The sequence below is a fragment of the Lynx canadensis genome, chromosome E3 (assembly GCF_007474595.2).
Source record: "Lynx canadensis isolate LIC74 chromosome E3, mLynCan4.pri.v2, whole genome shotgun sequence".
Taxonomy (NCBI): domain Eukaryota; kingdom Metazoa; phylum Chordata; class Mammalia; order Carnivora; family Felidae; genus Lynx; species Lynx canadensis.
Window position 1 is genome coordinate 17,116,562 of NC_044318.1, and position 22,755 is coordinate 17,139,316.

Consider the following 22,755-nt stretch of genomic DNA (forward strand, 5'->3'; position numbering starts at 1 on the left):
AAGGGGGGAAAGAAAATGGCTAGATCATGAAAGGAGAATTAGAGAGCTAAGTGATTCCATAAAATGAAACAAAGTTCATATCATAGGAGTTCCAGAAAAAGAAGAGCGAGAGAAAGGGGCTATATTTGAACACATTATAGCTGAGAACTTCCCTATTATGCGAACGGAAACAGGCATCCAAGTCCAAGAGCACAAAGAACTCCCTTCAAAATCAACAAAAACAGGTCAACACCATGACATATCATAGTGAAACTAGCAAAATACAAACATAAGGAGAGAATTCTGAAAGCAGATAGGGACAAATGGTTCTTATCCTACAAGGGTAGGCACATGAGGGTAGTAGCAGACCTGTCGATTGAAACTTGGCAGGTGAGAAAGGAATGGCAGGAAATATTCAATGAGCTGAGTAGGAAAAATATGCATCCAAAAATCCTTTATCAAGCAAGGCTGTCATTCAATATAGTAGGAGAGATGCAGAGTTTCCCAAACAAAAGCTAAAGCAGTTCATGATCACTAAACCAGCCCTGCAGGAGATTCTATGGGAGACACTGAGTGGAAAACAGCAAAGACTGCAAAGGACTGAGACATCACCACAAACAGCAAAACCTACAGATAACACAATGGCATTGAATCCATATCTTTCAGTAATCACTCTGAATGTAAGTGGACTAAATGCCCCCATCAAAAGACATAGGGTATTAGAGTGGATAAAAAAAAACACACAAAAAAAACGATCCATCTCTATGCTACCTACAAGAGACTCATTTTAGACCTGAGGACACCTATAGATGGAAAATGAGAGGATGGAGAAACATCTATCATGCTACTGGATGTCAGAAGGAAGCCAAAGTAGCCATACTTATATCAGACAAACTAGATTTTAAAACAAAGAATGTAACAAGAGATGAAGAAGGGCATTATATCACAATTAAAGGGGTTTGTCCACCAAGAAGAGCTAACAATTGTAAATGTTTATGCCCCCAGTGTGAAAGCATCCAAATATATAAATCAATTAATAATAAACATAACCAAAGTTATTGATAATAATAGCGTGATTGTAGGGGAATTTAATACTCCACTTATAACAATGGACAGATCATCTAAGCAGAAGATGAATGAGGAAACAATGACTCTGAATGACACATTGGAATAGATGGACTTAACTGATATATTCAGACCTTTTCATCCTAAAGCAGCAGAACACACATTGTTCTTGAGTGCACATGGAACATTCTCCAAAATAGATCACATAATGTGTCACAAAACAGCCTTCAACAAGTATAAAAAGATTGAGATCATACCATGCATATTTTTAGCTCACAACACTATGAAACTTAAAATCAATGACAAGAAAAAATTTGGAAAGCCCCCAACTACATGGAAGTTAAAGAACATCCTATTAAAGAATGAACAGGTTAACCAGGAAATTAAAGAAGAAATTTAAAAATATATGGAAGAAAATGAAAATGAAAACAAAATAGTCCAAATCCTTTGGGAAGCAGCAAAGGCAGTCCTAAGAGGAAAATGCATTGCAATGCAGGCCTATATGAAGAAGCAAGAAATGTCCCAAGTAACCTTACAACTACAGGAATTCGAAAACCAGCAGCAAATAGAGCCCAAAGACAGCTAACGAAGGGAAATAATAAAGATTAGAGCAGAAATAAATGATATAGAATCCAAAAAACAGAACAGATCAATGAAACTAAGAGTTGGTTTTTTGAAAAAAAAATAAACAAAATTGATAAACCTTTAGCCAGGCTTCTCAAAAAGAAGAGAGAGGACCCAAATATATAAAATCACAAATGAAAATGGATTTATTACAACCAATCCCTCAGAAATACAAGCAATTATCAGGGAATACTAGGAAAAATTATATGCCAACAAACTGGACAACCTGGGAGAAATGGACAAATTCCTAAACACCCACACACTACAAACCTCAAAAGGAAGAAACAGAAAATTTGAACAGACCCATAACTAGTGAAGAAATTGAATCTGTTATCAAAAACAGAGTCCTGAACAAATCAGAGTCCTGGACCAGATGGCTTCCCTGGAGAATTCTACCAGACATTTAAAGCAGAGTTAATACCTATCCTCCTCAAGCTATTCCAAAAAATAGAAATGGAAGGAAAACTTCTGGACTCATTCTATGAAGCCAGCATTACTTTGATTCCCAAACCAGACAGAGACCAAACAAAAAAAGAGAACTGCAGGCCAATATCCCTGATGAACATGGATGCAAAAATTCTCAACAAGATACTAGCAAATCAAATTCAATAGCACATAAGAAGAATTATTCATCGTGATCAAGTGGGATTCATTCCTGGGCTGCTGGTTCAATATTTGCAAATCAATCAATGTGATACATCACATTAATAAAAGAAAGGATAAGAACCATATGATCCTGTTAATACAAACTCCTTCTTGTCTGACAGATTTAAAAAAAAATTTTTTTAATCTTTATTTATTTTTGACAGAGACAGACAGAATGCGAGTGGGTTAGGGGCAGAGAGAGAGGGAGACACAGAATCCGAAGCAGGCTCCAGGCTCCAAGCTGTCAGCACAGAGCCCGATGTGGGGCTCGAACCCACAGACTGCAAGATCATGACCTGAGCCAAAGTCAGATGCTCAACTGACTGAGCCACCCAGGCGCCCCATGATCCTATTAATAGATACAGAAAAAGCATTTGACAAAATACAGCATTCTTTCTTAATAAAAACCCTCACGAAATTTGTGATAGAAGGAACATAACATCATAAAAGCCATATATGAAATGCCCACAGCTAATATCATCCTCAATGGAGAAAAACTGAGAGCTTTCCCCCTGAGATCAGGAACATGACAGGGATATCCACTCTCACCACTGTTGTTTAACATAGTGTTGGAAGTCCTAGCCTCAGCAATCAGACAGCAAAAATAAAAGGCATACAAATTGGCAAAGAAGAAGTCAAACTTTCATTCTTCGCAGATGACATGATACTCTACATCGAAAACCTGAAAGACCAACAAAAACTGCTAGAGCTGATACAGGAATTCAGTAAAATCTCGGGATATAAAATCAATGTAGAGAAATCAGTTGCATTTCTATATCCCAATAATGAAGCAACAGAAAGAGATACCAGGGAATCAGTCCCATTTACAATTGAATCAAAAACCATAAAATACCTAGGAATAAGCCTAACCAAAGAGATAAAAGATATGTACACTGAAAACTATAGAAAGCATATGAAAGAAATTGAAGGAGACAAAAAGAAATGGAAAAAGATTACATGCTCATGGATTGGAAAAACAAATATTGTTAAAATGTGAATACTACCCAAAGGAATCTACACATTCAATATAATCCCAATCAAAAGACCACCAGCATTCTTCACATAGCTAGAACAAACAATCCTAAAACTTGTATGGAACCACAAAGACCGTGAATATCCAAAGTAATGTTAAAAAAGAAAACCAAAGCTGGAGGTATCACAATCTTGGCCTCTACTACAAAGTTGCAATCATGAAGACATTATGGTATTGGGACAAAAACAGACACATAGACCAATGGAATAGAGAACTCAGAAATGAACCCACAATTATATGGCCAACTAATCTTGGACTAAGCAAGAGAAAGTATCCGATTGAAAAAAAACAGTCTCCTTAGCAAATGGTTCTGGAAGAACTTGACAGCAACATGCAGAAGAATGAAACTGGACCACTTTCTTACACTACATACAAAGATAAATTCAAAATGGAGACCTAAATGTGAGACAGGAAACCATCAAAATCCTACAGGAGAAAACAGGCAGTAACCTCTTTGACCTCGGCTGTAGCATCTTACTTGACATGTCTCTGGAGGCAAGGGAAATAAGAGCAAAAATGAACTATTGGAATGTCATCAAGATGAAAATCTTCTCCACAGCAAAGGAAACAATCAATGAAACTAAAAGTCACCTGACAGAATGGGAGAAGATATTTACAAATGACATATCGGATAAAGGGTTAGTATCCAAAATCTATAATGAACTTATCAAACTCAACATCCGAAAAAAAAAATCTAGTGAAGAAATGGGCAGAAGACATAAATAGACACTTCTCCAAAGAAGACATCCAGATGTCAAACAGACATATGAAAAGATGCTCAACATCACTCATTATCAGGGAAATACAAATCAAAACCACAAGGAGATACCACCTCAAACCAGTCAGAGAGGCTAAAATTAACAACTCAGGCAACAATACATGTTGGTGAGGACATGGAGGAAGGGGAACACTCTTGCACTGTTGGTGGAAATGCAAACTGGTTCAGCTACTCTGGAAGACAGTGTGGAGGTTCCTCAAAAAATTAAAAATAGAATTACCCTGTGACCCCACAATTGCACTACTAGGAATTTATCCAAAGGATATATGAGTGCTTATTTGAAGGGCACGTGCACAATGTTTATAGCTGCACCATCAACAATAGCCAAATTATGGAAAGAGCCCAAATGTCCATCAACTAATGAATAGATTAAGAAGATGTGATTTATATGCACAATGGAATCCTACTCAGCAATGAAAAAGAATGAAATCTTGCCATTTGCAACTATGTGGATGGAACTAGAGGGTATTATGCTATGTGAATTAAGTCAGAGAAAGACAGATTCCACATGATTTCACTCATGTGGAATTTGAGAAACATAACAGATGATCATGGGGGAAGGGAAGGAAAAATAAGGTAAAAACAGAGAGGGAGACGAGCCATAAGAGACTCTTAAATAGAGAACAAACAGGGTTGTTGGGATGGGGGAAATTGGTGATGGGCATTAAGGAGGGAACTTATTGGGATGAGCACTGGGTGTTATATGTTAAGTGATGAATCACTGGGTTCTACTCCTGAAGCCACACCTACACTGTATGTTAACTAACAAGGAAGAGAGAGAGAGAGAGAGAGAGGAGTAAGAGCAGAAAGAAAGAAAGAAAGAAAGAGAAGAAAGAAAAAGAAAAGAAAAAAGGGAAGGAAGGGAGGGAGGGAGGGAGGCAGGGAGGAAGAAAAAGAAAGTCATTTTAAAGTCTTTGTGTAACAGATCTATCATCAGGTCTTACTCAGGGACAGTGTCTATTGATTTATTTTATTCCTTTGAATGGGCTCTACTTCCCGGTTTTTTTGCATCTCTCTGATCAGAAGCAGAAATAAGCAGTCAGAGTACAAGGTGCCCAATATTTGGAAGAGAGGATCCCTTTTGCCCACCCTGCTCCACCTAGCTCTATGCAAGCTGCTCCAGAAACATGTCCTCAGATACTATCATAGTGCTGGGAATAGAGGATGGTAGGTGCTAGTGTGCTAAAAGCTAATTAAAACTAACTACAATTTATAGTGCATATCTGCCTCTGGAATTTCCAAGCTTGTAGTAGACTCCAGAGTTCCAAAATATTCTATTAGACAGCTTCTGCCTGTGTAATTGTTGTCTAGGTGGGGAGGTAAATTGATGCTTCCTACTCTGCCATCTTCCCAGAATCCCCTCAATCTGTATTCTTTTTATATTGTTTTGAGTTAACTTCTTAATTGTTTAGTGGGCTTCTCAATGGATCACAGTATTTGTTGTTCAAAATAGTTTGCAAGATGTATTGGGTTCTCTAAAACACCTGAATTATGAGTGTAGGCTTAGAGATTTGTTTTAAAATTTGTAAAATAAACAAGTTTTTAAAATATTCATTATTTTTATTATTGGTTTTAACTTAGGTTTTAGTCAGCTATTTTGTCTGAATATTAGATAATTTTTATAATACATTATCATCAATATATGACTGCAACCATCACTAGGATCCCAGTTCTACTCGCCTACATCTTAAACAATGGTCATAATGTCATATTGCATATAATAGAGCTATGGAAGTCCCCAGTTACTGCACATCTATCTACTACCACTACCAAAAAGTAGGATGTCACTGAGCCGAACCTAGCTGTTATTGTCCAAACCCCCTTCTTTGACAGTCTTTGCTTATGATATCATAGCATCCCTTGAGACTAAACCAATGAAGACTTATTAGAGAAAATAAAGTCCCAAATTTCAAAAATATCCATCCAGTTATTAACACTGTACATCAAACTAGTGATTTAGATCTCTTTTACTTTTCAGGGTCATCAGATTTTCCTTTAGGTTTACAGTGAGTAAAGGTTGAGCCAATGGTAGGCTAACCACTTTCTAGCTCATTCAGCTTGTTCAGGTGAATATACTTATGTAAATCGGTACACTGCTATTTTGTAATTATTTTCCATGTATTTAACAGATTAATTATGGCCCTTTATAGGGAAATAACATCATGACAGAAAAATCCATACTTTTGCACAGTTGTAGATCCAGCACATGACAATACCTTCTAGATGTAATGATTCCATAATCACTGGAGAAATTCTTTGGAAAAACTGTGGGTTCTAACCTTTTTAGACACATGGGCTGGAGAACTACAGGTCTTCTATATTATCCATATTTACCATATGCTCAGTAAGATAGTTGAGTTGTGTTCATTGTTATTTCTTATTGCAGGTGAGGTAAAAAATTGGCTATTGTCCACAGTTTGATGCCTTGCTGGATTACATGACTGGTCGGGAAATAATGGCCATGTATGCCATGTTGTGGGGGGTTCCTGAGAAGAAGATTAAACCATATGTGAATAAATCATTGCAATCACTGAATCTGGAACCCTATGCTGACAAGTTTATTTACACTTACAGGTGAGGTATTGTACTGGTGCTCTCATTGCAGCTAATATTGATGAGCCTCCTGTGTTTCTGTTCTTTGAAATGGATGCCCACGGTTTAACCAGAGTTCCATTGACAAACAGAGGCAATGACTGTGAGGTGATCTAATGCCCTGGCAGTGTTTAGATGCCAGTAGTAAAGCAGACCTAGACAGTATCATATCTCCCCTTTGCAGAGATGAAACTAAAAATCCTGGTGCTATTAAAATTGTAGCCATTGAGTTACAAAAGAGACGATTTTTCTACCTGTCTCTCTATATAGTTCTTTGTCTCTCAAATAAAAACAGTGTAAGATTCTTTGCATTGGCCTGGCCACTACGTAGTTTATATATCTAGGAATCCCAATGAACCTCAAGAATAATAATACAAATTTCACTGATAATGTGGCTAAATTGATTTTGTAAACAAAAGTTACCCTTCTACATTTCAAATCATCTGGTTTTAGGTCTGGAGCCTTGATTGAGACACATGTAATCAGCATTTTTAGTATCTCTGCTTGTTCCCTGACTCAGCATTTTGGAAATAGGCAAATTATTTTCTGTAAATGTTGATATGTGTTAAGTAGATGTTTTTAGATTAAGTAGATGTATTAAGTAGATGTATTAAGTTACTATAATGTATAGCCATCTCTGCTTCTGCTTTCTGTCTCCTTCCTTGACCATGAAGTGGAGGAAACAAATGTAGACTCAGCACTGCCATTGCCCTAATCGGAAAGCCCTCGGCTATCTTCCTGGATGAGCCATCACCTAGCATGGACCCAGAGGCCCGGCATCTGCTTTGGAACACAGTGACAAAGACACGTGAAAGTGGCAAAGTCATCCTCATTACCTCTCACAGGTGTGGTTTTTCAGGAAGCTTGATTAAGGATTAGAAGTGTTTTCATGGCTATGGGAGGGCATTATTTGGAGCTTGCAATATTGGACAGTGAACTTGCCTAAGCATGAGCTCCTCCTGAATCCTAGTGAGTGGAATGGGCAAGAATTCTCACTGAGAGGAGAAAGCAGAAAGTTTAGGATCTGTTCCATTTGAGAATTTAGTCCTCAACTACCTTGAACTTGAAAATATCTCCATTTCCCATGATATTAATGATGGGAAATGCACCTTCCAATTTTAGAGTCACAAAATACTGAAAATTTGAACTACAGGATGTCTTCCAATAGAGATCTTTTCAGCCTTACATCATTCTGGTGTCTTGTTTTGCTAGTATGGAGGAATGTGATGCCCTCTGTACCAGGCTGGCCATCATGGTGAAGGGAAAATTCATGTGCCTGGGCAGCCCTCAGCATCTCAAGAACAAGTTCAGCAGTATTTACATACTGAAGGCTAAGGTCAAGATTGATACAGATGAGAATAAATTAGAGAATTTTAAACAATATATTGCAGCATTTTTCCCAGGTAAATTAAGTTGGCTACGCTAACTTTGTTAGACATGTGTTAAATCATATTAGTTGTTCTCACCATCCATATGGTGTGTGTCTCCAATAACTATTTCTTGTGAGTGATTGATATTTATTGATACTCCACATTGAGATCCTTTTGAATGTTTGTTCTTATAAAACTATTGTATCCGGTTGTGTTAAGAACTTTTCACACAAAAAAACACAGAAGTACAGTTGACCCTTGAACAACATGGGTTTGAATGGCATGGGTCAACTTATACATGGATTTTCTTTTCAGTAAGTACAGTATAGTACTATAAGTGTATTTTTTCTTGCTTATAGTTTTCTTAATAACATTTTCTTTTCTCTAGCTTACTTTATTGTAATAATACAACATATAATACATATAACATACAAAACATATGTTAATTTACTATGTTATCAGTAAGGGTTCTGGTCAACAGTAGGCTATTAGTGGAGGACCTGGGGAAGATGGCCGTGTAGGAGGACTCTGGGCTCACCGCGTCCTGCTGATCACTCAGATTCCACCTACACCTGCCTAAATAATCCAGAAAACTGCCAGAAGACTAGCAGAATGGACTCTCTGGAGCCAAGCGCAGATGAGAGGCCAACGGAAGAGGGTAGGAAGGGCAGAGAAGCGGTGCGCGCTATATGGACTGGTGGGAGGGAGCCGGGGTGGAGAGGCAGCCCGCTGGCCAAGCAGAGCCCCCAAATCTGGCTGGCAAAAGTGGAGGGGCCGGATGGAGTGTGTTCGGACAGCAAGCGAGACTTAACATCTGGAAGGTTATAAGCTAACACCTCTGCTTGGAGAATAGGAGGGCTGGAGGACAACTGGAGGGAGAGTTGCTGAGCCCCGGGACGACAGAGCTCAGTTTGGTGGGGAACAAAGGCGCTCGCCAGCGCCATCTCCCTCACCAATGCCCCAGCCAAAATCCCAAAGGGAACCAGTTCCTGCCAGGGAACTTGCTTGCACCATGCAGACACCCAACGCTGTGCTTCTGCGGATCCACCCCTCCAGCGGCGGGTCTGACTCCCTCCTGCTGCTGCAGGGCCCTTCCCGAAGCAGATCATGAAAGGAGAAGCGAGCTGAGCCTGCCCCTCCTGCCCCCGTGCACCTTGCCTATCCACCTCAGCTAATACACCAGATCCCCAGCACCACAAGCCTGGCAGTGTGCATAGCCCAGATGGGCCACGCCACCCCACAGTGAATCCCGCCCCTAGGAGAGGGGAAGAGTAGGTACACACCAGTCTGACTGTGGCCCCAGCGGTGGGCTGGGGGCAGACATCAGGTCTGACTGTGGCCCCACCCACCAACTCCAGTTATTCAAGACAGCACAGGGGAAGTGCCCTGCAGGGCCGCACTACTCCAGGGACTATCCAAAATGATGAAACGGAAGAATTCACCTCCAAAGAATCTCTAGGAAATAACAACAGCTAACGAACTGATCAAAAAGGATTTAAACAATAGAACAGAAAGTGAATTTAGAATAATAGTAATAAAATTAATTGCTGGGCTTGAAAACAGTATAGAGGACAGCAGAGAATCTATTGCTACAGAGATCACGGGACTAAGGAATAGTCAGGAGGAGCTAAATAATGCTATAAACGAGCTGCAAAATAAAATGGAAACGACCACGGCTCGGATTGAAGAGGCAGAGGAGAGAATAGGTGAACTACAAGATAAAATTATGGAAAAAGAGGAAGCTGAGAAAAAGAGAAATAAAAAAAATCCAGGAGTATGGGGGGAAATTTAGAGAACTAAGTGATGCACTAAAGAGAAATAATCTATGCATAATTGGTATTCCAGAGGAGGAAGAGAGAAGGAAAGGTGATGAAAGTGTACTTGAAGAAATAATAGCTGAGAACTTCCCTGATCTGGGGAAGGAAAAAGACGTTGAATTCCAAGAGGCACAGAGAACTCCCTTCAGACGTAACTTGAATTGATCTTCTGCACAACATATCATAGTGAAACTGGCAAAATACAAGGATAAAGAGAACATTCTGAAAGCAGCGAGGGATAAACATGCTCTAACATATAAAGGGAGACCTATAAGACTCATGACTGATCTCTCTTCTAAAAGTTGGCAGGCCAGAAAGGAATGGCAGGAGATCTTCAATGTGATGAACAGAAAAAAATATGCCGCCAAGAATCCTTTATCCAGCAAGTTTGTCTTTTAGAATAGAAGGAGAGATAAAGGTCTTCTCAAACAAACAAAAACTGAAGGAATTCGTCACCACTAAACCAGCCCTACAAGAGATCCTAAGGGGGATCCTGTGAGACAAAGTACCAGAGACATCGCTACAAGCAAAAAACATATGGACATCACAACGACTCTAAACCCATATTTTTCTATAATAACACTGAATGTAAATGGACTAAATGCGCCAACCAAAAGACATAGGGTATCAGAATAGATAAAAAAAAAAAACAAGACCCATCTATTTGCTGTCTACAAGAGACTCATTTTAGACCTGAGGACACCTTCAGATTGAGAGCGAGGGGATGGAGAACTATTTATCATGCCACTGGAAGTCAAAAGAAAGCTGGAGTAGCCATACTTATATCAGACAAACTAGACTTTAAATTAAAGGCTGTAACAAGAGATGAAGAAGGGCATTATAAAATAATTATAGGGTCTATCCATCAGGAAGAGCTAACAGTTATAAATGTCTATGCACTGAATACGGGAGCCCCCAAATATATAAAACAATTACTCATAAACATAAGCAACCTTATTGATAAGAATGTGGTAATTGCAGGGGACTTTAACACTCCACTTACAGAATTGGAAGGATCATCTAGACACACTGTCAAAAAAGACACAAGGGCCCTGAATGATACATTGGATCAGATGGACTTGACAGATATATTTAGAACTCTGCATTCCCAAAGCAACAGAATATACTTTCTTCTTGAGTGCACATGGAACATTCTCCAAGATAGATCACATACCAGGTCACAAAACAGCCCTTCATAAGTATACAAGAATTGAAATCATACCATGCATACTTTCAGACCACAATGCTATGAAGCTTGAAATCAACCACAGGAAAAAGTCTGGAAAACCTTGAAAAGCATGGAGGTTAAAGAACACCCTACCAAAGAATGAGTGGGCCAACCAGGCAATTAGAGAAGAAATTAAAAAATATATGGAAACAAACGAAAATGAATATACAACAATCCAAACGCTTTGGGATGCAGCAAAGGCAGTCCTGAGAGGAAAATACATTGCAATCCAGGCCTATCTCAAGAAACAAGAAAAATCCCAAATACAAAATCTAACAGCACACCTAAAGGAAATAGAAGCAGAACAGCAAAGACAGCCTACACCCAGGAGAAGAAGAGAAATAATAAAGATCAGAGCAGAAATAAACCATATAGAATCTAAAAAAACTGTAGAGCAGATCAACAAAACCAAGAGTTGGTTTTTTGAAAAAATAAACAAAATTGATAAACCTCTAGCCAGGCTTGTCAAAAAGAAAAGGGAGATGACCCAAATAGATAAAATCATGAATGAAAATGGAATTATTGCAACCAATCCCTCATACATACAAGCAATTATCAGGGAATACTAGGAAAAACTATATGCCAACAAACTGGACAACCTGGAAGAAATGGACAAATTCCTAAACACCCACACGCTTCCAAAACTCAATCAGGAGGAAATAGAAAGCTTGAACAGACCCATAACCAGCGAAGAAATTGAATCAGTTATCAAAAATCTCCCAGCAAATGAGTCCAGGACCAGATGGCTTCCCAGGGGAGTTCTACCAGACGTTTAAAGCAGAGATAATACCTATCCTTCTCAAGCTATTCCAAAAAAACAAAAAGGGAAGGAAAACTTCCAGACTCATTCTATGAGCCAGTATTACTTTGATTCCTAAACCAGAGAGAGACCCAGTAAAAAAAGAGAACTACAGGCCAAAATCCCTGATGAATATGGATGCAAAAATTCTCAATAAGATACTAGCAAATCGAATTCAACAGCATATAAAAAGAATTATTCACGACGATCAAAGGGGATTCATTCCTGGGATGCAGGGCTGGTTCAGCATTCGCAAATCAATCAACGTGATACATTACATTAATAAAAGAAAAGATAAGAACCATATGATCCTGTCAATCGATGCAGAAAAAGCATTTGACAAAATTCAGCATGCTTTCTTAATAAAAACCCTTCAGAAAGTCGGTATAGAAGGAACATACTTCAACATCATAAAAGCCATTTATGAAAAGCCCACAGCTAACATCATCCTCAATGAGGAAAAACTGAGAGCTTTTTCCCTGAGATCGGGAACACAACAGGGATGTCCACTCTCACCGCTGTTGTTTAACATAGTGTTGGACGTGCTAGCATCAGCAATCAGACAACAAAAGGAAATCAAAGGCATCAAAATTGGCAAAGATGAAGTCAAGCTTTCACTTTTTGCAGATGACATGATATTATACATGGAAAATCCGATAGACTCCACCAAAAGTCTGCTAGAACTAATACATGAATTCAACAGAGTTGCAGGATACAAAATCAATGTACAGAAATCAGCTGCATTCTTATACACTAATAATGAAGCAACAGAAAGACAAATAAAGAAACTGATCCCATTCACAATTGCACCAAGAAGCATAAAATACCTAGGGATAAATCTAACCAAAATGTACAAAATCTGTATACTGAAAACTATAGAAAGCTTAGGAAGGAAATTGAAGAAGATATAAAGAAATGGAAAAACATTCCCTGTTCATGGATTGGAAGAATAAATATTGTCAAAATGTCAATAGTACCCAAAGCTATCTACACATTCAATGCAATCCCAATCCAAATTGCACCAGCATTCTTCTCGAAACTAGAACAAGCGATCCTAAAATTCATATGGAACCACAAAAGGCCCTGAATAGCCAAAGTAATTTTGAAGAAGAAGACCAAAGCAGGAGGCATCACAATCCCAGACTTCAGCCTCTACTACAAAGCTGTCATCATCAAGACAGCATGGTATGGGCACAAAAACAGACACATAGACCAATGGAATAGAATAGAAACCCCAGAACTAGACCCGTATGGCCAACTCATCTTTGACAAAGCAGGAAAGAACATCCAATGGAAAAAAGACAGTCTCTTTAACAAATGGTGCTGGGAGAACTGGACAGCAACATGCAGAAGTGTGAAACTAGACCACTTTCTTACACCATTCACAAAAATAAACTCAAAATGGATAAAGGACCTGAATGTGAGACAGGAAACCATCAAAACCCTAGAGGAGAAAGCAGGAAACGACCTCTCTGACCTCAGCCGTAGCAATTTATTACTTGACACATCCCCAAAGTCAAGGGAATTAAAACCAAAAACTACTGGGACCTAATGAAGATAAAAATCTTCTGCACTGCAAAGGAAACAATCAACAAAACTAAAAGGCAACCAACGGAATGGGAAAAGATATTTGCAAATGACATATCGGACAAAGGGCTAGTATCCAAAATCTATAAAGAGCTCACTAAACTCCACACCCAAAAAACAAATAATCCAGTGAAGAAATGAGCAGAAAACATGAATAGACATTTCTCTCAAGAAGACATCCAGATGGCCAACAGGCACATGAAAAGATGCTCAACGTCGCTCCTCATCAGGGAAATACAAATCAAAACCACACTCAGATATCACCTCACGCCAGTCAGAGTGGCCAAAATGAACAAATCAGGAGACTATAGATGCTGGAGAGGATGTGGAGAAATGGGAACCCTCTTGCACTGTTGGTGGGAATGCAAACTGGTGCAGCCACTCTGGAAACAGTGTGGAGGTTCCTCAGAAAATTAAAAATAGACCTACCCTATGACCCAGCAATAGCAGTGCTAGGAATTTACCCAAGGGATACAGGACTACTGATGCACAGGGGCACTTGTACCCCAATGTTTATAGCAGCACTCTCAACAATAGCCAAATTGTGGAAAGAGCCTAAATGTCCATCAACTGATGAATGGATAAAGAAATTGTGGTTTATATACACAATGGAGTACTACGTGGCAATGAGAAAGAATGAAATATGGCCCTTTGTAGCAACGTGGATGGAACTGTAGAGTGTGATGCTAAGTGAAATAAGCCATACAGAGAAAGACAGATACCATATGTTTTCACTCTTATGTGGATCCTGAGAACCTTAACAGAAACCCATGGGGGAGGGGAAGGGAAAAAAAGAGGTTAGAGTGGGAGAGAGCCAAAGCATAAGAGACTCTTAAAAACTGAGAACACACTGAGGATTGATGGGGGGTGGGAGGGAGAGGAGGGTGGGTGATGGGTATTGAGGGGGGCACCTTTTGGGATGAGCACTGGGTGTTGTATGGAAACCAATTTGACAATAAATTTCATATATTGGAAAAAAACAGTAGGCTATTAGTAGTAAAATTTGGGGGGAGTTGAAAGTTATACACTAATCCTCACATTGTTCAAAGGTCAATAGTACTCACCAACCTTCTGTATATTAACAAGTAAGTCTGTTGTAGATTAGGCTGTCCATATGTTTATATATGTAAAGTCATATATTTTAGCATAATTCTCAATTATTTGCACATATAATCTAAGTCTGCTAGGGCTGCTATAATAAAATACCATACACTGTGTGACTTAAACTACAGAAATTTATTTTTTCATAGTTCTCTGGCTAGAAGTCCAATATCAAGGTTTTAGCAAGTCTGGTTTCCTCTGAGGCCTCTTTCTTTGGCTGCTGATGGCTGCCTTCTTCCTTTGTCCTCATCCAGCCTTAGCTCTGTGTGCACCTTAGCTCTGGTGTCTCTTCCACTTCTAATAAGGACACTAGTTAAGAGTGGATTGAGGCCCCATTCTTATAATCTCCATTAGTATTAATTACCTCCATAAAGGCCCTTTGTCCAAATACAATCACATTCGGGGTTAGGACTTCAGCATATGAATTTGGGAAGATACAGTTCAGTCTATAAGATCTTTTAAGGTTTTTTCCTTGCACTAATAATGTAACTCTTGTCTCTTTCTGTAAGAGCCAGGATATGGAATTGAGATTCAAATAAAAATCAGTAAGCTTTTCTCTCCTTTCAAGAGTAGCATGGTTCTACAAGCTAAATTCAATAAACATCTCTCTGACTATATGGTACAATACCAGAGAAAGCAACTATTTTTTTCTACCCTTTATTTCTCTTTCCTAAATATAAAGCATGGACCTAGCAAGACTTAATTATTATGGTTTTTCACCTTAGTTTCCACCCCGCTATGCTGTACAAAATATCACAGAAGTTTCCACTGTGTGTCAGGCTGGGAAGTTAGAATGTTATCTTCTAAGCAATGGAAAATAGCATGATGGATTATGCAATAAGAATGAAGATCAGAAAATAGAAAGAAATGGATAGTAGATTACATCTTGGAAACATATATGTGGGAAATAGAATTACTTCAGTGGTGTTCATAGTCCATTAAAAAGTTCAGTTTTCACTTATGCATTCATTTGGTAAATATTTCTGAGTAGTACTTGTATCAGAGGTCTATTTGATGTGGTCCCTAAATCACCACAAAGAAAAGCTGCCACCAGAAAACCTTACTGTGTGCTGTCCTAGAAACTTGCTCTACTTGAAGGAGGAACACTAAACACTGACACAAGACCTATCCCCAAGGATGTGGACACAAGAACTTTAATGGGAATATGGGTTTGAGGCACTTTCTTGTTTGAGGCACTTGTAAGGTGGTTGTTGCCCTGTTGTTCCTCGCATTATTTTGAACAAAAATCTATTCAAATATGATATAATCCAAAAGAAACTGACATGGAACCCCTATATAAATATTGACTTTAAAAAGATGGAATAAATATTACAAGCAAAGGCAGCTGGAATATCCACTTCTTTTTTTAAAAATTTTTAAACATTTACTCATTTTTGAGAGACAGAGACAGATTGTGAGTGGGGGAGGGGCAGAGAGAGAGGGAGACACAAGATCCAAAGCAGGCTCCACGCTCTGAGCTGTCAGCACAGAGCCAAACTTGGGGATCGAACTCACAAACCATGAAATCATGACCTGAGCCAAAGTCAGACGCTCAACCAACTGAGCCACCAGGCACCACTGGAATATTCACGTCTATAATGGGCTTACCAGAGGAATGAGAAATATTTAGAGTAAATGGTTCCATGAAAGAAAATACTAAATCACATTAGGAAGGGCTAAGAAATTAGATGACTAGACAACAAAGAGATATGGAAAGACAACTGACAGCTTTTTTTTTTAAGCAAACATTTCAGGGGTGCCTGAGTGCCTCAGTTGGTTAAGTGTCCAACTTCAGCTCAGGTCATGTTCTCATGGTTCACAGGTTCAAGCCCCACAACAGGCTCTGTGCTGACAGCTCAGAGCCTGGAGTCTGCTTCGGAGTCTGTGTCTCCCTCTCTGTCTGCCCTTCCCCTGCTCATGCTCTCTCTCTCTCTCTCGAAAATAAATAAAACATTTTTTAAAAGTAAACATTTCAGAAATAATTAGGTATCAGGAACAAATAGTGTAGGAAGTTCACGGGAAATGGGGATTGGAATGGAGAAAAAGAGGAAAACACCAAACAAAAATATAAACAAGCACTTGAGAGACATTCAGAAAGAAGGAAGGGAATGTTAATACAGCACAATCATAAAAGTAGTCCACAAAGAAAAAATGTCACAGAATAGAATAAATACTAAAAATTTTCAGGAAAATTTCCTAAACTAAAACAAAACCTAATTGAAAAGGCAACGAGACACCCCCGAAAAAACTTACCTCAAATCATTAATGCAATGAATTCTCACTTGGGTGCCACCTTCCAAGGATCACTGAGGTAAAAGGAATGGGCTTTTACCATTGTGGATCGCATAGGAACAGAGAAGGTAGGTGGTGCTTAAAGCAAGCAGCATCCAGATCTTGGCAGACCACATTCCTACTTGTACTGGCATTGGAGCAGAGATTCCACTCTGTGGGTGTGCCTGTCTGCAGAGCTGAGCTGGTACTACGTCTGGCCTGGGAACAGGAGGGTACTTCTGCCTGATTTGGGTCCCCAGCCAAAAAGCTGTGCCAGATATGGAGCCCATTCTACAGCTCTGCTAGCCAGAGAAGTAAATGCAAAGTCCTGACCAACTGCTAAGCATAGCCTCCAGTCTTGCCCAACTAGGAAGCCAGGAAGCCATGGAGCCTACCCTACAGCTATACTTTCATCGGTGTCTAATCAGAGATTCCAGCCAGTAGCTCTGCCCAGCTGCAGAGCTGAACCAGTGGCCCTATCTGACCAGTGAACTCAGTGGGCCATCTGCCTTATTTGGATCCCAACAATGAAGCACAGCCAGTAGCTTACTAGATTATAAAGGCCAGCCTTCAGTCTTGCCCAAATTTGGGAAACAGTCACGCCCCTGCATAATTTTACAGCACAGTTTAGGCCTTATCTGACTGTTAGGCCCGGCTTGTGGCTCCACCAGAACACAGAGATCAGATGGTAGCATCAACCTGTTAGAGAGCACAGCCTGAGGCCTCCCCTAGATAAGAGCAATGGGGCTTAGTCCCTGGCCCTGAACAATTGTGGAGTCCAAACAGTGGCGCCACCCTTCTAGGGGTACAGAACCAAGTTAATGGCACTGCTAGACTGTGGAGCACAGCCAGTAGTCCTGCCCAATCAGGAAGCCTACCCAGTAGCCCTGCTTGAACACAGAGCTCAATGGGCAGGCCAATCAAGCGATGGAACACAGACAACCACTGCCCTTCCCCTCACCTTAGAGCACAAGTGTTCGACCCAACCAAACCAAGACCCTGATAACAAGCACTCTCTGCCTTTGGAAGCTACCACGTAAAAACAGTCTAGTACCTCAAGTTGATGGATGAAGATCTGTCCCTGATAAAGTAAACCTGTAAAGTCTAGGAGACTATTCATTCAAATGTGCAGGTACAAACACAAGGACCACAGAGAATCAGGTAAACATGATGCCACCAAAAGAAACTAATAAATCTTCAACAATCGACCCTAAAGAGAGATCTGTGAACTATATGACAAAGAATTTAGAATAATCCTTTTAAAGAGGCTTAGTGAACAACAAAAACATACAGAAAGACAGCTAAGCAAAATTAGTTGCATGAACAAAATGAAAAATACAGAAATTGACACCATCATACAAATCCTAGAGCTGAAAAATACAATGACTGAACTGGAGAATTCAATAGAGAGCTTCAGCAACAGACTCAACCAAGCAGAAGAAACAATCAGTGAAATATGAGGTATGTCATTTGAAATTATCCAGTCAGAGATGCAAAAAAGAATGATAAAAAAATGAAAAAAAAAAGCCTACAGGACTTAGGGGACACTGTAACAGAAACAATTATAGGCATTATGGAAGTTCCAGAAGAGAAGAGAAAAAGAAATAGAAAGTCTATTTAAAAAAATAATGGCAGAAAACATTCCAAACTTGGGGAGGGATATTATGTACATATTCCTGGGGCCCAAGGGACCCCAAATAGTTGAATTAGAAAAACGTTAACTGAGAAACACATTTTAATACATTTCTCAAATGTCAAAAACAAAAGATAATTTTGAAAACGCAAGAGAAAAGTGATTGTCACACAAGGGAATCCCCTATAAGATTCCTTAAAAGAAGCTTTGCAGACTAAAAGAAAGTGAGATTATATATTCAAAATATTGGGAAAAAAATCTGTCAACCAAGAATAATACACCTGGCAGAGCTGTCCTCTAGAAAGGAAGGCCAGAAAAGATTTAAACTTTATTAAACTATCCAACCAAAAGAGATTGGCAGAATGGATAAAAAACATGGACCCATAATTTTTATACATTTGGAGTCCCAGATGGAGAACTCCCGGACTCTTTGGGCTCAGAGGAACTAATTTTTTCCTCTCCATTCCTTAAAACAAAATTTAAACCTACCTAAGGCCCCACACTGAACTCAGTTCAGTTTTAGTTGGATCCAGTCCAACCCTGGACCCAGTTTCATTGAAGACAGAGAACTAATAATGTTTAAGTCAGACCTTGTTCAACTCCAGACTCAGTCTGGTAAAAGAAAAGGTCAAATGAAGTCGGAGAGCTCGTGACACAATACTGAGGAGCTCAGATATCCAATAGGAACATACAGACTTTCAGGCACAGTGTGAAAGTAAATGAGTGCAAAGGGCTCAGTGAGTACCTATGCCTGTTTGATCTTTGCTCCCAGGGCCACTGGGGGGCTCTTTTGGATCCAGTTCTATCACCAGAACTATTAAAAGATAAACTGGTGCATATTACGATTTTCAAGAGTTCATTAGAACATATATCAATTCTAATTGGGCAGCTCCAAACTAAAGGTCATGAGGAGGATTCCACAAACAGGAGCTAAGGGAGAGGTTTATACAGAAAAAACCTGTGGATAATCAAGGAAATATTTGATTAAGTAGTTGCCTTATTTGAGAAAAACTAGCTGGTTATTTGTGGCTATCTTTTCTTGAGTTTCATTTTCTTAGATTTGAGTACATTTACTCTGGCTTGGGTTTTGATTTACTTATGTAGCCTACCAAGGAATTAGACCCACCTCAGTCTCATGACTTCTTTAATTACTTTAACATATATTTTAAAAACAATTTTAACCTCGATGAATTTAATTAGTAATAGTTTGCAAATACGCAGTGCTAAGAATAAACACATCTATTTGTTCTTAATTTGAAATGGATGCCCCCTGACCATCCCTCTCATTCCACCAGTGGGTTCTTATTCACCTGTAAAAGAAATAACACGTGGCCTGACTTTGGGGATTTATATGTGTGATTTCCTATTTCATGTGAGAATAGAAATCCTTGTCCTGCTGCACTCCCCAGCGAACATAGTGTACATGCATACATACTCATACAACCAGAATGAAAATCCTTTCAGTTCATATTCTCAAAACTTGGTTTGTAGTAACAAAAATTTCAGAAGGTTCAGGTTTTACATTGTACATATGAAGTAATAATTTTTTGGTGACTGAAGCCTGCTGAAATAATTAACCGTGTTACGTATACTAAAAGGTTGGCCTTTGGATTATGTCCCTCTTTTATTTGAGACCTCTATTCATCCCTCTATTGTGTATAATCAAGTTGGTGTAGCAATATTTTAGAACTTGAAAATTAAATCTGTAAGATTATTTATCTTTCTTTTCCTAGGTAGGGAATTAAAATACGAACATCAAGGGCTCCTTAACTACTACATTCCCAGCAAGAACAATGCCTGGGCAAAGGCGAATGTTGAAACCATGTTCTTCTAATATTACATGTTAAGAAAGTCCTAATGATGGGAAATATTTGGGACTCTCATGTGGAATGGGAGCCTGATATTATAGAATTAGCAGAGACCTTAGGTTGCTTTTCAGTGGTTCCTAGAGTTTAATTGCTTCAGATTTCTACCTTTAAATCCCATTTTTTGTCCCTCTCAAAAAAATGGGGACAGGGAACTGCTTCCTCACAGATTATCAATGATTTATTCTGTCACTTTCTCATCTCCCCTTTCTGTGCTTTTTGTCTTCCAACAATAACTTGGTAGGAGTTGGAAGAAATGATAGAGAGGCTCATCTGGGTTGGGTACTGGAGGGGATGGCTGCAATGTTAACTGTACTTTTTTGTTGTTGTTGATAAAGATGTTTGATGTTTTGGAGAAAGCTAAAGTGAAATTCGATTTAGAAGACTACCCCATCACTCAGAAAATGCTGGAACAAGTCTTCCTGACCTTTGCTAACTCAGAGAACATTGGAGTTGATTGAAAAAAAAGGTACAATGAGACTCACTTCTAACTAGTGACATTTACTATGTCTTCTGTAGTACTCTTTACTAAGCCTGGATACATAGAGGGGCATATCTGTATGTGTACATCTTAGTGTATATATATTTATGTAATAAAGATTCCCCCTAAGGAGACTATTTGTCACTTTTTTTTTTTGTAGGTTTACATGGCCTATACAAATCTAAAGACATTTGGTAAAACTCCTGTTTTCTATGCTAGAAACATGAAGGAGCAGCATTTATCAGGGTGAGAACAAGGACTTATTCCTGAGTATTTTGAATGTCTGAACAGAAACATCCAATAATGATAGAGCTGCCACATGGGACAACATGAAGAGCAAAAGCTTTATGTTTTAGCAGCTGAATTAAACATAAGAGGATCATAAAGCCTGGGTCAAAAAATCATCTTTCCCATAGATACACACACACACCAGTTTTATAACAAAAAGAGTAATTAAAATCAGTATCAAAGTTTATGGTGATAAGTTGGATTATTTTTCAAAATTCAAACCAAGATTCTACATTTGTCTACATTTGTAAAAGAATCTTTGCATCAAGAACATTTAGAGTCCAAGAAAGGAAGCAAAAACATTCTTTAAAAATAGTGTGTTTAAACTGAGGGTTGATGGGGGGTGGGAGGGAGGGGAGGGTGGGTGATGGGTATTGAGGAGGGCACCTTTTGGGATGAGCACTGGGTGTTGTATGGAAACCAATTTGTCAATAAATTTCATATATAAAAAAAAATAGTGTGTTTATTTTCCTACCCTTGCCCAACTCTCTGATTAAGAAGGAACAAAGGACAAATAAGGTGTAGAGGAAACAGAGTTCTGATTCTTGTTTGGGCACATGGAGTCCCCCTTAGAGAGAGAGGGAGAGAGGGAGAGAGAGAGAAAGCTAGTCAGTTCTCTAGATTCTTGGGCAGATGATCAGAAGGGAGGATAATTCTCCTGAAATTACAAGATGGAAAGAGTCACTGAAGCTGTTCTATTTTGGGGTTGTTTGGGGACAAAGGGTTTTATGTCCTCATTTGGGTTGTTTGGGGATAAAGGTTTTTATATCCTCATTTGGATACTGTAATAAAGTGATATCCAGAAACTATTCTGTTTTATTGTTTTTAGCTGTAAAATAACTTTCTGTGGTTTCCAACCAATACCACCCATAGATCTCTGACATGTGATTTCAGTTATTGCAAAAGTTGTTTCCCAGGCTGGCCATCTTTAAAAAGGGAGAGGAACCTCACTTGATTAAGCTCTTAGTTGCATTTCATCTCCCAGTAGTCTTTATTAATGATCCCTTTAAAAAATTCCTTTAGTCAGGTGGTCTTTTTCACTGACTCTGCCTATTTCTCAACCCACCTTTAATCTTCCAGCAATAAACAAACAAACAAAAAATTGTGTCACTTCCTCTACTAAGCACTTTACATGTATTACATCATTTAATACTACTACAGAACTCTGCTGCTATTATCCTCATTGTACATGGAGCCTCAGAGGGGTTAAGGAATTTACCCAGGGTCACCCAGCAAGCAAGCAGGAACACCTGTCAGTGTCCCTATTAGGAGCCAGGAAACCACACAGCAATTTGAACAGGGAAAGTTAAAAGAATTAGTAACTATAATAGGGCGATAGCTGTAAGGAGGTACAAAGAACTCTCAAGAATAGACTATGGCTGAAGAAAATACCCAAATACCATGGAAGAGGACCCTTCCCCAAGGCTGAGATTCAGGTCTTGGAGAAAGTGCACTTGGGGCTCACTTGATGGTGGAGAAGTTTCTTGGCCCTGGGTCAAGGCTGTTCCACACCTGCTGAGCAAGCAAGAAACACCCCATAGTTACAGGCTGCCTAGGCTAGCCAGCAAGGAACTGTGGCTGGATCTAGCAAGCAGGAAA

General features: G+C 39.1%; 1 protein-coding gene across 1 annotated transcript in view; it reads left to right on the forward strand.

Annotated features, from left to right (window-relative positions):
- The window catches only part of LOC115503744 (ATP-binding cassette sub-family A member 3-like), a 111,004-nt gene extending 90,009 nt beyond the window's left edge, over positions 1–20,995 (forward strand). The window contains exons 2-4 of the mRNA XM_032591628.1: positions 6,511–6,698; positions 7,391–7,561; positions 20,726–20,995. Coding sequence (XP_032447519.1) covers positions 6,562–6,698; positions 7,391–7,561; positions 20,726–20,756 — 339 coding nt within the window. The 5' untranslated portion in view covers positions 6,511–6,561 and the 3' untranslated portion in view covers positions 20,757–20,995. The remainder of the gene's footprint in view (positions 1–6,510; positions 6,699–7,390; positions 7,562–20,725) is intronic.
- The last annotated feature ends 1,760 nt before the right edge of the window (positions 20,996–22,755 follow it).